At 41.4% G+C, this 16,603-nt stretch overlaps 1 protein-coding gene across 2 annotated transcripts in view; it reads right to left on the bottom strand.

Annotated features, from left to right (window-relative positions):
• Positions 1-16,603, bottom strand: part of sema4f (sema domain, immunoglobulin domain (Ig), transmembrane domain (TM) and short cytoplasmic domain, (semaphorin) 4F) — a 110,188-nt gene that overhangs the window by 54,234 nt on the left and 39,351 nt on the right. Inside the window, exon 2 of one of the 2 annotated variants that reach the window (XM_074699381.1) lies at positions 1,549-2,211. In XM_074699381.1, the coding sequence (XP_074555482.1) occupies positions 1,549-1,642 (94 nt within the window). In that variant the 5' untranslated portion in view covers positions 1,643-2,211. Of the gene's footprint in view, positions 1-1,548; positions 2,371-16,603 lie in introns of those variants that run through there. The other variant, XM_074699380.1, reaches the window with a different exon arrangement.

The following is a 16,603-nucleotide window of genomic DNA, read 5'->3' as shown; positions in this document are numbered from 1 at the left end:
TGAGCCAAACTCTGACCTGTTTATGAAAAATGATGATAGGAGCTCCATGCTCTTCAGTCATCTCTTTAAGCAGACATTCAACACTTTGGTTCTAACTTAAAAATGCAGTTTTTCCAAATCAGTGTTTTTTTAGCCACCAAAATCTTTAAGGTAGGGTCTGCAGAATCCTGCTCAACTGTCTCCTATACGTGTGTCAGTGTCTGTGTCTGCCTCCAACCCTCTCCTCTGCCTGGATGTTCATGTTTTGGTTGGTTTGGGATGTTTCAGGGCGTTTCTGGGTGGAGAGTAAGCGTGGTTATATCAGCCAAGTGACTTGGCGTGTTGATTAGTGAGTGGAAGAAGCTGATCAGAGCAGCTATGATAGGGGACGTAGCACGGAGGAAGAAAAACACAACCTGAATGAAACGAAACTCCAAACAGATGAAGCTTTTTGGCTCGACTTAAGAAGTTAGCTTTCTGCTAACGAGCTATGAGAGCCACTGCTTCCTTAAGACAAGGACAGAGCTCAGTGAAGCATCCCTCCTCAGTGTCTTCTTTCTTTTCAGCACTCTTTGTTGGCTCTCCCTCCAAACTATTTGTTGCAGGGCCAGCATGTCACAGGCCAAAGTTGCATAATGACACACACACACACACAGATACACACAGAGACAGGGAGCTAGCACAGTGAATTCATTCAGCCAATGAGCCTGGATCAACAGAAAACAGTGAGGGCTTAAGGTGCTTTAGATGGAAGCAGATGTAGATCAAAGACTGAAGAAAAGAACGGTTAAAGCACTTTGAGGCTCTGCTGCACGGAGCATCGTCTCAGCGAAGCCCATTAGAAGAGTCAGGTGACTGCAGGGCAGGCTAATGGTCAACCAACACTCAGTGACGCAACCTCTAAATCTTTTCCTCTCCGCTGCATCTGGGTGTAAACACCATCACATGGCAGCAAGAGGAGGAAGAGGAGGAGGGAAACAAGTTAATGAAAAAAATCGAGGGATCTTAATGAGCGCCCTCTGTGACTTCAGCCCAAAAAGCATCTTTCTATCCCATGTTTTCCATTTTTACTGTCCGTCAGTTTCCAGGAAACAGGACGACTGGTGTGTCTGTGCCGCTGACCCCAACAGTCCCGGCACAAAGGGAGTCTGTTAGAGAGCTGAGCCTCCTTTCTATTCACTCCAATCCCCAACCAGTGTCTGTTTCTCCTCCTTCACCCTCAATTATGTCTCCTCTGATAACGCATGCATTTGGGGAAATCTAGCTTCAGGAGCAAAAACTGTGTCCGGATGGAGCAGGCAGCAGCTCGGTGCCTTTTCACAGTCTGTGCACAAGCAGAACAAGTCTGGCACCTGCTAGCACAACCATTTATCAAGCTGGAATAAAGGCAGAGGCAGGCTTTTGGCTCCGTGCCCTGAGGTGAGGGTCCAAGTTGGGCTCCAAGCTGCTAATATAACAACACTGTCATGTACAACACATTAAAGAAACTTCCAGATTTGGCTCATTTCTACATCCTCATCCTGACTCTATCATTGCCCTCTGGAGTTCTGCTCCCGCTGCTGCACTCACCTCCCAGTCCGGCCAGGGTCGCTGCCCAGGAGGCTCCGGAGAGCAGGCACAACACCGGAAGCAGGATCAACACCTCACCACCCGGTCTCATCATGACTCGGGTGCTTTTCCAGTCCAGGTTGGAGATGGAAGTCCGTGGGTTTTGCAAGAAAAGAGTCGCGTTTTTTCTTTTTTTTTTAATTCTAGCTGCGAGGCATCCTGATTCAGGAGGTTTTACGCGTTCAGCTCGGTCCAAGATGACAGCATAAACAGAGCTTCTCCTGGAGAAAACACCAGATTTCAGACTCCGATGTCCTTTGGAGTGATTCTGCTGCAGGTTCAGCTCTGTTTATTCCCTGTGGAGGTGAGGATCTGCACAAAGCGCACACGGTGCACGCTTCCTTCCTTCCTTCCTTCCTTTCGCGCAGCGCGGCACTGAGGTTTATTTATCCCCGTAAAGACAGCGACATGCTAGAAGCAGGTAGTGGATTTTTCCTCTTGTTTTTCTGCAAAAAACTCAAAGCAAAAGTAATCCAAAGTCGCGTCCTCCCGTGCAGAAATAATCACCGGCGCCCTGTGTGATCCAGGACTGAAACCTCGCTCCTGTTTCCCGTCTGTGCCCCGCTGTCGTCGAGCCTGTCCCGCTGCAAAACCCCCCGCTCCGCTCGTCTTTGGTTCAACATTCTGTGAGGAAAGAAAGAAAGGAGGAAGACAGGTGTAGGTCTTCAGGTAGGACTGAAAATCCCGGCTCAGTGGTGTAGCTCGAGTGCTGGCGCTGAAGCGGTGTGTGTGAGGCTCAGGACTGGCTCAGGACCGGCTCAGGGGGAGGCTGCTGCCGCGCAGCTCGAGCGCTGACTGACTGACTGCGCGCGAGCCCCGCCCTCCGGAAAAGGCAGCGCGAGAGACACAACAGGTAGGAGCTGACGGCGCGCGCACAGGTGCAGCCTCAGAGGAACACTGGATTATATCAGACCTGGAGCTCTGAGTTCAGGAATGGAAACTTTAACTGTGACATGTTCACATCTTATTTCCAGATAAAAGAGGTCAGACCCATGTTCCACGTTTCTAAGACATTTTCAAAATGAGATGTTGTTTTTCTACATTTCCTGTCAGTCAATAAAATAAAATAGGCTGATTAAACAGAATAAAATGGGGCTTTATTTTAGTTGAAAAATATTAAAATAAAATAATAATGATAATAATAAAATTATAATCAGAAAAAAATATTTATAAATAATTGATCAAATGTATGAATAAATAAACAATTTTAAAAAGCTTAGAAATGTGGTAACATAGGGCTTTGGGAACATTTGACTGTGGGAACATTGGCCTAAGGGAACTTATGGCCGTGGGAACATTGTTTTTTGGGAACATATGACTGTTAAAACTCAGGACTGTGTAAACAAAGGGCTGTAGGAACATTGTGATATTGGAACTCAGGACTCTGGGAACATAGGGCTGTGGGAACGTATGACTGTGGGAACATTGGTCTTTGGGAACAAAGGGCTGTGGGAACGTATGACTGTGGGTACATTGGTCTTTGGGAACAAAGGGCTGTGGGAACGTATGACTGTGGGTACATTGGTCTTTGGGAACATAGGGCTGTGGGAACGTATGACTGTGGGTACATTGGTCTTTGGGAACAAAGGGCTGTGGGAACGTATGACTGTGGGTACATTGGTCTTTGGGAACATAGGGCTGTGGGAATGTATGACTGTGGGAACAGGATTCTGGGAAACATAGGGCTGTGGGAATTTAGCACAGTGGGAACATATGACTGTTGGAACATTGGTATTTGGGAACATATGACAGTGGGAACATAGCACTGTGGGAACATAGTACTGTCGGAACATAGGTTGTGGGAATATATGACTGTTGGAACATTGGTATTTGGGAACATATGACAGTGGGAACATAGGTATTCGGGAACATATGACTGTTGGAAACATATGACTGTGGAAACATAGCACTGTCGGAACATAGGTGTGGGAATATAGCACAGTGGGAACGTATAACTGTGGGAACATTGGGCTTTGGGAACAAATGACTGTGGGAACATATGACTGTGGGAACCTTGGTCTTTGGGAACATATGACTGTTAGAACACTGTTTTTTGGGAACATATGACTGTTGGAACCTTGGTTTTTGGGAACATATGACTCTGGGAACATATGACTGTGGGAACATATGACTCTGGGAACATATGACTGTGGGAACATATGACTCTGGGAACATATGACTCAGGGAACATATGACTCTGGGAACATATGACTGTTAGAACATTGTTTTTTGGGAACATATGACTGTTGGAACATATGACTTTGGGAACATATGACTGTTAGAACATTGTTTTTTGGGAACATATGACTGTGGGAACATATGACTTTGGGAACATATGACTGATGGAACATATGACTGATTGAACATATGACTGTGGGACCATAGAGCTGTGGGAACAAAGGCACACCATAATATGATGATGTAAAGACCCTTTTGGCTTTCCTAAGAACTGTCATTTGTAAATTAAGCCCCGAAACTTGTTGTTTACTTCTGCAAGTGTACTGATATCAAAGAGGCGTCCATGTTTAAGCTTGGTGTGTCAATTATTTTCAAAACTCTTAAACAGCTCAAAAATCTAACTGGGTCATTCCAAAGGCTGTACTTTATGTAAAACTATTGTCTGCTTTATATCTAGAATATTCATTAGGAATAGATTTTGACTGACTTTAATTTACACTTAAAATAATTGAACTCAATAACCCCTCTTTTAGAGATGTAGTATAAATGATGAAATCAATAATAACCAAAATGCTGATGCAGCTGACTGTAGGACTAACAGCTCTGCTCCTCTCAGACCGGCTTCTCCATCCACCTGTCAGTCAGCTGACGTCATCAGGGGCATCTGTGGTCAGGATGATTAAGAGAAGACGTGAGGTCAGTGGTCTGCAGCCTCTAATCACTCCTATAATCCACAGAAAGGTTGTTTTCTGCAACATTTAATCACCGAGCATTTACTTCATTAAACACTCCAAGTATCAAAACACAGTGTTTTTAAAGCAACACCAGCCTCTAGGACTGTTTGAAACCTGGCTTTAACCGTGTGTGTGTGTGTGTGATTGATTGTGCAGCAGCTATAAATACACGACTGAATGCAGGATCTGTTCCTTTATTCCTTTCTCCGTTTCTCTCCGAGCGGGAGAAATGAGCAGCTCTGAAGTGCTGGTGGCTGATTTCACGGGGCAGGAGTTCAAACATGTACCCTGACTCGGGGACCAAATAGAGGGGTCACAGAGTACCGCGGATTAAAGGATTTGGTCTGCAAGGCGTGAGGAGGGGGAGGACGGAGGTCAGCGCTGAAGTATTGTTGATGAGAAAAAAAGTCAAATAGTGCAAAAGGAGCGAGCGGCGCGGGCTCTCATGGAGCCTGATTAAGCTCACACTGAGCGTGTCTCATCTTTGTGTGAGCGGTGACTTCTGGGTGAAGTCGGCGGCCTCTGTCCTCATCAGTGGCTGTTACAGCCAACGTGGTCGACGCTTTGAAATCCCCTGAGCTGTGATGTCTGGGCTGCTTGTTTATGATCAGTGTTTGACTGTTGAAGTATCTGCTGCCCCCATCTGGACAGGTAAGGTAAGTGCTACAGCATGCTTTGTAATGCATTTAAACATTGCTGTAAATGGGGTTTAAACAAAGACGTCGCTTTTAAACGTTAGAGAATGGGATTGGGAGAGTAAAAAAGGGGAAAAAGGGTCAAAGCCAGACTGATGAGGACCTTCAATCCACAAATATTTAAATGAAACACATTATTTACATAAATTGCGTATTCAGATTGGAATAAATTAAGCAGGAGCTCCAACCAGAGAGGACCGTGTCCTTAAAGGGATTGCCATGGCTGCTTATCTGTCGCCTCACATTAATATTCAGACCCTGATGTAAGGGAGCTGCAATCTGTGACCCTGCACTGCTCCAGTTAGTGTGTGTGTGAGTGTGTGTGTTCGTAATGCCTTTGCATCGTCATGAATCTCAAAATATCACTCTTTGGTTCTGCAAAATCTGAACATGTATGAGCAAATTTGTCAAACCTGACACCAAGCAGCACCAAACGTTTCACAGTATGTTATCAGAGAGTGTGTGTGTTAGTCAGACTCCATTTATAAAGCACTTTTCACTAACATTACGTGCTTGATTAAAAGAAAATAAAAAGAGGAGCCAGAAATCATAACCTGACATGATTTGTACCAGATTTCAACACAGAACACTACAAAAACTGAAATCTTATCAAGTGTTTTTGTCTCACTTTTAGTAGAAAATGTCTTTTTTGGACTTAAAACGAGCCACATTCACCAGAACAGTCCAGAAAAATGTTTTGTTTCAAGTTAATCAAAGATAAAAATGAGGTCTGAATTGCTTACAACAAGTAAAAAAAAATCAAGTTTCAAGCATTTTTTGTTCCATTGGCAGATATTTTTTTTTACAAACAGGCAATTCAGAGCTTATTGTAGTCTTTAAATAAATTAAAACAAGATATTTTTCAGACTGATAAGTTGAATGTGGCTCATAATAGGTATAATAAGATCATTTTTACTTAAAATGAAACAAAAACACTTGATGAGATTTCAGTATTTTGCAGTGAATGCGACGCTTAAAAGCTACAAAAGCCTCTTTGGGGGTTTTCAAAGTGTAAGACAGTGGGGTGCGTCTCAATGCGTTAACTTCGTGCTTCCTCCGTCCTATCTCCTCCACGACATCGAAAGTACTTTCCCAGTCGCCATTTTGAAGACTGTCCCAAAGCGATAATTGCGCTCAGAGGAGAGAGGATGGAGGAGACTGATCAGAGGAGCTATGATCGAGGAGACACGAGAGCCGGCTTTGCAGAAGTCTTTTCACTAAACAACACGCCCCCATATGGAATATCACTCTCTGATTGGACGCTGCAGCGGCTCAGACCTTACATGAAACTTCACAAACACAACGGAGTTTAATGAGAGAAAAGACGAGCTGAGGACAGGCACAGAGGATCGTTCAGAAACTGATCATAAATCTGGTAATAAAGTGTTCGCTGTGAGTTTAGAGCACAAAACACTGAACACAACCATCATCAAATCAATAATATCTTCCTGAGACACAATAAGGTGCGTCAAATTGATAGTAATATAACCCACTTTATCTGATCTCTGAAGCTTCAGAGTTCACGATCAGATGGGCTCAAGATGAAGGATAAATAATTCAAAAATAATCTCACAATTACGCATTTTACCGGAAAAGTGATCCATATGAGCTTCTAAACAGCACACAGAATAAACAGAGAGCAGGTTTTCTTCATGGTAACGTGTGTGTTTAACTGGTTAAAGGAACAGACAAATCTCTGTTACTGTTTCTGTTTGATCAGAGTGTTTACAGCGCACATGCTCAGACGCGCAAACAGCTGATAGAGCTGACTGACAGATGATCCAGAGGTGATCAGCTGATGCCGTCATCACTGAAACACGTCGCTTCATGTGACGCTCCGAAGGAGAGGATGTCCCATTGCTCTAAAAACCAATCTCCTCCATCCTCTCTCCTCTCTTCATTTCCTCGCGTCTCTCCCATGCATCTCTGGTGGGAGGGACTAAGGCGCAAGTGGAGGAAGGAAGGATGGAACTTTGGAGCTTTGAGACGCACCCAGTGAGCCTCCCTTCAGACAACATGAAGTCATTGGGGTCTCCCCTATTTAAATAAAACAAATACTACTCCTATATATAAATAAATGAATAGGTAACTGGTTTCAACCACAAAACATACGAATGTTTATTTGAAACATTCTGTCCTAATACAGTCTCGCAAATTTTAGTTGAAATGGGCAATAATTAGATGAATTTAGGTCAATGCCTATTTGTTCATTTATTATAATGACTACATGAACTTCAAACATCAAAACAAAATGAGATGACAACTCTTAGGCCAAGAGGGAAAGCATGGCCACTATAAGAACAAAAGATCAGTCAAAATGCAGTAATTAAAACATCGTTCGATTACAGATCAATCGCACACAGCATCAACGAAACTCTTGTTAAAGGAGACAGTTTAGAGCAGCTTTTCAAATGCAAATAGATTACAAATTCACAGTAAACAAGAAAAACAAAACTTTAGATATCCCTACTTATCACTGTGCAAAAAACGTGGTGTAAAGCGGAGTCTGAGCTCCCTAAATTGATATGTGAGACCCGCTAAAAGGCTCAACGGCAGCGATTCCAGAGGTCTCTTAAGTACATTTCACCATACATCATTTAGCATCTCTTGCGCCTCCCCTGGAACTCTTTGGCGCCCCCCCCCCCAGGGGAGGCGTGCCTCACACTTTGAAAACCACTGCTTTACAGTATACAGTGTATTAACCCAAGTGAATACACGTATCATCTATCTGTACTTTTGGTATCTGGTGTATTTGTGAATGCTAAGAGCAGAAGTGGCTGACTGTTTACACGGCAACGGGGTCGGCAGCGTTTCAGAAAAGTCCCACCCTGGAGGTCATTTTCAAAAGTTTGTGGTTAAGGTCGGCTGAAATGCTGTTTCCGTGTAAAAACGAGGCTGAAACGCAACAAAACTTTTGTGTTTGACCCTAAAACCGTTGTCGTGTAAACGGCCCCTGGGTTAGCTTCAGTTTAAGCTAGTTTACAATCATGTCATGGTTCATAATGATGAATGAAAAATGCTAACGTTTAGAGATATGGTAATTTGAGGAATGATTTAACCCTGAAATTCAGCATAAATTAACGTTAAATAACATTAAATGTGAACCGCTAATCCAGCTTTCGTTGTCTTGATTGTTTCTGTAAATTGCAGCGATCCATCAGTTTCTCTTTGTCTCTCAGTCGTCATGTCTCAAACCTGTCAGAGAATCTTAAAATCTACCCTACAAGACACTGGTAGCCAATGTGGAGACTTTCTGGTCTTCGTCAGCAATCTGGCAGTAGAGTTCTTGAAAATTTCCTTTTTCGGACGACCAGGAAGAAGAGCAATGTGACTAATAGCTGAAAAGAACAGTGTGTGGATGGAGAGATAGACAGACAGACAGCGGTTTAAAATGTTTATTAAAACCAGCGTTTGGAGGTTGCATCTTGGAATCATGCGGATCTTGAACACTGCAGCTGGGTCATAAGGGAGTTGATGTTGGCATAATCACTTAATCTGATTGAGGCCGGCGTCATCTTCCCAGACTCAATAATTGATACACCATCTGCCACGGTATCAATCCAGCACAACATCACACATAAGGAATTAGGTTAGAGCAACACTGGGTAATTACATTTTACCTCCCTGCCATAAGGAGACTAAATCTGGATGATTACATTCAACACTTTCCTCTTGTTGAGTCACAGCTGGGGACGCCGACTCAGGATGTAACCTGGATCTGTGGACGGCGGGCGTCTCCTCTGCAAAACTCGTTTCATCTCCAAACCTTAGTGAGTGAAACATTCATGACAGTGAGGTATGAACTCAGCACATCAGCATGAATTATACTGAGTGTTCCCAATCTTTTTTGGTGCATCCTCCCAAAGTCCCATTTGCATTCACACAAGCGCCACCGCCTAATCTGAAACATGACCTTTGGATTAATTTCCCTTAATTAAACAGGATAGATACACGCTGCATGCATAATTTTTTTTGTCTTTTTGTCATTTTTGCATTTGGAGTGAATCATTACTTCGTATGGCTCATTTGTCTTCAGTGATATTTCAACTTTTTTTTCTCCTGTGTTTGTCTGGAGATCCTACATGTAACCATGGCTGCATTGTTTACATGTGAAATCAGCTGTTAAAAGCCTGTAGCATGTCAATGCTAACTGGTGCAAGGCCGGATGTCTCCCACAAGGTGAGGACGACGTGCTGGTTCTCAGGTGTGGGCTAAGAAGTGATGACATGGACCTGTCCTTCCATCCATCGTTTGGGAACGTAAGATCTATCTCCAATAAGATGGACGAGCTAGCTGTGCTAACCCAGCAACAGAGGGAATACCAGAAATCAGCTGTAAGAAGCCTGTAGCATGTAAGTGCTAACTGGTGCAAGGCCGGATGTTTCCCACAAGGTGAGGAGAAGGAGGTGAGGACGACGTGCTGGTTCTCAGGTGTGAGCTAAGAAGTGACGACATGGACCTGTCCTTCCATCCATCGTTATTGGGAACGGAAGATCTATCTCCAGTAAGATGGACGAGCTAGCCGTGCTAACCCAGCAACAGAGGGAATACCAGAGATCAGCTGTTAGAAGCCTGTAGCATGTCAATGCTAACTGGTGCTAGGCCAGATGTTTCCCCAGAAGCTGAGGATAAGATGGACGAGCTAGCCATGCAAACCCAGCAACAGAGGGAATACCAGAAATTAGCTGTTAGAAGCCTGTAGCATGTCAATGCTAACTGGTGCAAGACCGGATGTTTTCCACAAGGTGAGGAGAAGGAGGTGAGGATGACGTGCTGGTTCTCAGGTGTGAGCAGAGAAGTGACGACATGGACCTGTCCTTCCATCCATCGTTATTGGGAACAAGGTGAGGATAAGATGGACGAGCTAGCCATGCGAACCCAGCAACAGAGGGAATACCAGAGATCAGCTGTTAGAAGCCTGTAGCATGTCAATGCTAACTGGTGCTAGGCCAGATGTTTCCCCAGAAGGTGAGGATAAGATGGACGAGCTAGCCATGCAAAAGTGGCAGAGGGAATACCAGAGGGCAGAGTAGCATCATGCTATTCACAGACATGGCTAACAGAGCTAACACCAGACACCAACGCCACATTGGAAGAGCTTCACCTGCTGTGAGCAGACAGGATCCAGGAGACAGAGACTGAACAGACTGCTGAAGAAGCTCAGTCCTGGACCCTGTGGAGGTGGAGGCCCCCTCGTGGATAAATCAAGTATTTTTTTCTATTCTATTCTATTCTATTCTATTCTATTCTATGTCAGTGTCCACTCTTCCGAGCTTACACTCTAGGAGCAGCACATCGTTCTCGCCTCCGTCTCCTCAGCTCACAGAGAACACCAGTCCCAGCACCTGTTAGCATCACTATGCTACTGGCTGCTAACAGGTGAAATCTTATGTGTAAACATGCAAACATGGTTACATGTATGATCTCCAGACACACACAAGAGCAAAAACATCTAGAAACACCTCTGCAAACACAGCAAGTTTGTTTATGCCGTGATGTTGAATGTCTCGGGCACTTTACCTGCGTACTCTAAAAGAAAAGTTAGGGCAGCTGTGGAGCTTTGCACTTGTGTGGCTGTTGTTTAACCCAACATGACATGAAAGTGACACACTGATGATACGTTTGGATGGGGATCACGCGAGCTTCAGACCAGATAAAATGAGCAGCCTCTGCATTTATCTGGAGAAGTCTTCTCCGTGTGGATGTAACCTGACATTTGGTCACATTCTTGCTGATCTTTATTCAGCAGCAGCACTCCTTTTGAAATATTATTCAAATACTGACAGCAGTAACTGTATTCTTCACATTTTTTATTTATGAAGCAAAAGAAAACTAAAGAAATCACCTCACATCGTCTGGCTTCATCTAAACACCGTTCAGACGACATTAAGGTTCCCTAAACCACCTGACTCGGTGTTGTCTTCTTTACCAGAGGTTTTTCTTCTGTTTCCTGACATTTTAAACGCTGTGCTGCGTTAAACTGATTTCCAGATGAAAGGCTTCACTTAACAACCTTGAGCAGAGAGCATGATGAAGTATTTAGTAACCCTAAGAAGAGCATGAGCAAATGATTGAAGTGTTGGAAAAGAAAAGGGAATGTTGAAGACTGTGCACATTGAAAGCCTGTGGTAAACAAGCTGTGAAGAGGTCAAAGGTCAGGGATTAGTTACACACACACAGAGTGTAGATCTATGTTTCATGTAAAGCAGAAGCTTGTGTGATTGTCTTTAATAACTTTTCAGCAGCAGGTTAATATTTCTGTTTTCTGGGTAACTCATACCCAGACACATTCAGGGATTATTTCATGAAAAGCTTAATTTGAGTCTTGATCCAAATCAAGGCTTACCTGAGCCCAGTAAACCTTTTTTCAGAGCCTGAATCCCCTCCAGCTCCACCTTAAATCAAACAGCAGAATCCATTGTTGAAGGATTTCAGATGTTTGGTCCGTTCCCTCCTCAGCCGAGGCGAGGCGAGGCGAGCAGGAGGGGGTAAGTCAGCTGGCAACCATCCAGCTGCGTCACAAACACCGAGTACTGAGAATATCACACAAGGTGGGAGCTGACCCCGAGCTTTTAATCGTTTTCAGCCAGACGAGCTGGCAGGAACGCTCACACGTCGCACAATAAGTCTGTTCACTACGCTCGGTGATGCTTTAGACCAGGGGTGGGCAACCTGGGGCACGGGGGCCGTAGCTGGCACGTGAGGCTATTCATGTCGGCACGCAGAGATTAATTACAATAAGGCAGGAGATGAAATATATAAATGAATAATAACACAATCGTGTTGTATTCTATTTAACACCTCACACTATCAATGTTCTTACTGAAAAATTTACAAATACACAACCAAGTTCCAGTCGTTCTTCCCAACATAGCTGAACGTATTGACCTGAGATTACCACTTTCTACAAGTAAGTGGAAAAAAAAGACATTGGAAAACAACAAAAAGACAAAGTTGAGCAAGATTATCCATATATTATTTTGAATTCAAGTATTGTCAAGATTTTTGTGAATTTTTGCCAATTTTTGAAATTTTATGACTGTTTAATTTTTTTGCAAGTTTTTTTTTTAATTGTATGACTGTTTAATGTTTTGAAAATTTTTGAAATTCAAAATGGTTGCAAATATTTGCAAATAAATTTTGTTTTAAGAAAATGTTTTAAATTTCAATTTTGTTTGCAAATTTTTTTATTCCTGCAATTATTCATGTATTTGTATTTTTTTATTTTTTTTTCAAGTTTTCAAATGTATTTTATTTTCATTTATTAAAATAAATTAAATTTCAAAATTTTTGGAGTAATTGCAAATTATGTAATATAAAAATGAAATATTTGCAAAAATTTTTTAATTTTAGATCTGTCATTTTTTTTTGCAAATTTTTGACATTTCAAAATTGTTTCAAATTTTCACAATAACATTTTGTTGTTTTTTTGACCAACTAGCAAAATTTTAGTTTTTTTTTTCACTTTTGCAAATTTCTAAATTTCCCCATTTTTCATTTTCTTTTTATACTCTTCAATTTCATTTTTTTTTTTCAAAAAAATTACATATTCAATTTTGAAAAATTTGGAGTAAATTGCAAATTATTGAAATAAAAAAAATGGAATTGTGCAATTTTAAAATTTCAAAATTGTTTCAAATTTTTGCAACTTTATAAATGTCTTACATTTTTTGAAAATGTTATAAATTCTAATTCTGTTTGCTTTTTTCATTTCTGCAAATTGGCATATTTTAGAATTTTATTTTCACATGTTTAAAAATTTTTTTTTTTCCCAATTTTTTTTTTTCTCAAATTTCTTCAATTAATTTTTTTAATTTAGATATTCAATTTCAAAATATTTGGAGTAATTGCAAATTATTGAAATTTTATAAAAATGAAATTTGTGAAACTTTGAAATTTCTAATTTTTAAAAAAATAGGAACTATTTTAATCATTTCATAATTTTTATAGTGAAGATAAAGTAGATTTTGTGGCTCATGAATGACTTTAATCCAGGTGTGCTGAGGTAAAACAGCTCATTTGAAAGTGAAGGTTGCAGACCCCTTTTTTTAAATGTTTAAATGGAATAAAGGTACCAAGATGAAACCGCGTTTATCCAGCACAATTTTTTTCAGTGCACCATGATCATCATTCTGTGTTTATTTCTGTAAGTTGATACGTGCAGTTTTTAAATCTGACCTCAATCTGCCAAACTTCTGAGACGTCATACGTCTATACCATGATGGAGAATCTGCCAACGTACTCAGCAGTACACACAACCCACTAAAGACGGAGTTTAATCCTTTTAACCCACTCCAGCAGTTTGGACAAGCAGAGAGGAAAGGAGAGAGCCCCGAGCAAGTAAGACACTATACCCCCACCACCACCACCACCACCACTCTGCTGAGATCTAATTGAAGAAACAAGTGCTCAGTACAAAGTGAAGCTGCTTGGTTTCCTGTGACACTAAGACACGTGTAGCGGCAGGGGGAAAGAAACCTGTGATATACGGCGTATAAATGTGAAAAACAGGATTGTGAGTGTGGGGGTGCAGAGGAAGAGGAAGGAAATTTCTACAGCAGCTCATGATTTGTTTAAGGTGAGGTTTACAGCTGCTCACTGATTGGATCATCTAATCCACAGATGCTTTATGTGCGATCCAAGAACAGGCGAAAGCAGTGACTCAGTTTTATTTCAGCAGCGTTTCATTGATTTAAAATAAATTAAAAAGGTGGGCCACAGGGGAAAGTTATTTTTGTGACAGCTGCTGCTCTGTGTCTGTCACGCTCAGACCGACTGGAGGCTGACTGGAAAAAGGCTCAGTTTAGCTCCAGAAATGAAGAAAAGGGTAACAACATTCCCTTCAACTGGGATGGTTCAGTAAAACGGTTTGAGCAAGCTCCCTACTCATACTCAGGCACTATCAAAGACAGCCTGAGACTATGCTCGGGTCCTTTCACTGCCCAGCACCAGGAAACACAGTGGTAAGACAAGAAAACAAAATTAGATGAGAAAAAACTCCTCCCCACTACCAACCGAGCTAGCAGTAGCACGCTACCTAGCTAACACGTGGCAGCTCGACTCAAATTCAAAGCTCTTCTTCTGGCTTATCTGTTCAGGAAACACTGAGGCCCTTGAGAAATAGAATAGAACAGAATAGAATAAATTAGAACAGAATAGAATAGAATAGAATAGAATAGAATAGAATAGAATAGAATAGAATAGAATAGAATAGAAAATACTTTATTTATCCCTGAGGGGAAAGTCAGGAGGAGTCACATCAGCAATCAAGTAAACAAAAGTAAGAAAGTGTAGCTCTGTTAGCCATGTCTGTGAATAGCATGATGCTAATCTACCTTCTGGTATTCCCTCTGTTGCTGGGTTAGCATAGCTAGCTTGTCCATCTTATTGGAGATAGATCTTACGTTCCCAAAAACAATGGATGGAAGGACAGGTCAATGTCGTCACTTCTTAGCTCACACCTGAGAACCAGCATGTCATCTTCACCTTGTGGGGAAACATCTGGCCTAGCACCAGTTAGCACTGACATGCTACAGGCTGCTTACAGCTGATTTCACATGTAAACAAAGCAGCCATGGTTACATGTGGGATCTCCAGACAAACACAGGAGGAAAAACAGTAAAAATATCACTGAAGACAAAACCAGTTTGGTGTCCATGACTCGACAACTGTATAAACTGTAGATGTAGAGTGACTGCTGGTGTGGTGTGTTACTATTAGTAACTAGCAGGGGAAACTGCCACAGTGTGTGTGTGTGTGTTTTTCACATGGTGTAAGGTGATAAGCTCCGCTCTCGTAGAATCCCGGTGTCGTGTAATTGGAGAGGCGATTGGGGCCATTGTTTGTGAAAGATAAAATCTGACCCCTGAGAGGATAAGACGTGTCTAATGAGAGCTAAGCTCTTCTTGACAACATGTTTTGACCCTCATTCATCGAGACAAGGGAACCCCACAAACACACTGAGCATCACTGTTGTTGTGCGTTCATATTTACATGTTTTTTGTCTCACAGCACAACCAACGACGATCGAGGATTTCACAGCAGTTTTCAGAACAGAGTTCTCAGTGAGCCCGTAGATAAACTGCTGCTGGCTGCTGACAGCACCAACATTTAAACCCTTTACTGCAGCTACTTCCACAGCTTTTGACTCCAGCTCAGGCTGCCCAGTCACTTTATCAGTGCGCAGCAATGTGGGCCTGAGCAGATGCAGAATACACACATGTCAGAGGAGAGAGCTGCTCTGCTGAAAATGTTCAAGGTCTTTCACAGTGAAAGCGTTTATTGTTTGAGGGAGAGGAGAGATTTGGCTTTCAGAGTGTTCAGAGTCCAGCTCTGCTGCGTTACTCAGTTTGATGAAACAGTTTTTTAAAACGACCTCTACCCAGAACTCATTGCTTTAGCAGCTGTAAAACTGTTTTCATGTTGAATACCTTGCAAGCAAAACTTCCTTAAAGATGCTGTGAGGAGGATCTGTTTTAAGTGGACTGCCTCATCCCTTTCTAGCCCACGCACGCGTCATGAAGATGTGGGTTTGTTTTGGAATTAAACGGAGATTGTTGTCAGTAGCTGGCTAAATGTAGTGCTATCGGCAGCCTGGTGCTCTGAGACATGTCTGTAATGTGTAACACAAGTGAATTCTGGTTATGTCTTGCCAGTCATCTACCAATCAGAGCTAACGTAACCTCACAGATTAGCCCTTTTAGCCTTTAGCTCGTGCTTTATCTTGCTCCTATCCTTTTTCTGTCTGACAGTTTGGCTCCAGTGTCCACCATCACTACAAAATTAATCACAGAAATCATTTTCTGCAAATAAAAACACAGATTTTTCTTTTCGCTCTGTCTCCCATCTTTTTGAAATTTTTTATTTTTTATTTTGTAATTTCAATTTTTTTTCAAACTTTTGGATATTTTTTTAACTCCAAAATTTTTATAAATTTTTGCAGTATTTTCTGCACATTTTTAAAATTATTTTTTTGTATTTTTCCAAATTTTTATTTTTTTTATTTTTTTTTGCAAATTCTGCAAATTTTAATTTTCTTTAAATATTTGCAAATTAAAATTAAAATTTGAAAAACTTAAATATCACATGTACATTTTTTTAATTAAAAGAAAAAATCTTATTCACTAGATTTTTACTTTTTTATAGAATTTTATCCACTTAATTGTCTTAATTGTGACAATAAAGTGGATTTGTGGCTCTGAAAATACTTAAAACAAGATGTGGTGATATTTTCAGATACCTATTTATTCATCATGTTGTCATCTTATTTTTATTTTACCTATGCTTTTATCTCGATTTTACTTTTGTGATATTTTACTTTTCTAAAGTAGCTTTAATCTATTTTAATTTGTTTTTTATAAGTGCATCTTTAATAATTGTTATTCTTTCTTATTTTAATAAACATTGGTG

This window comes from Halichoeres trimaculatus, unplaced genomic scaffold (assembly GCF_033239565.1).
Source record: "Halichoeres trimaculatus isolate MK-OKI-2021-1 unplaced genomic scaffold, fHalTri1.1 fHalTri1_scaffold_22, whole genome shotgun sequence".
In the NCBI taxonomy this organism is placed as follows: Eukaryota; Metazoa; Chordata; class Actinopteri; order Labriformes; family Labridae; genus Halichoeres; species Halichoeres trimaculatus.
The sequence above is the reverse complement of the archived record's forward strand: the minus strand, read 5'-3'. Positions and strand labels throughout refer to the sequence as shown.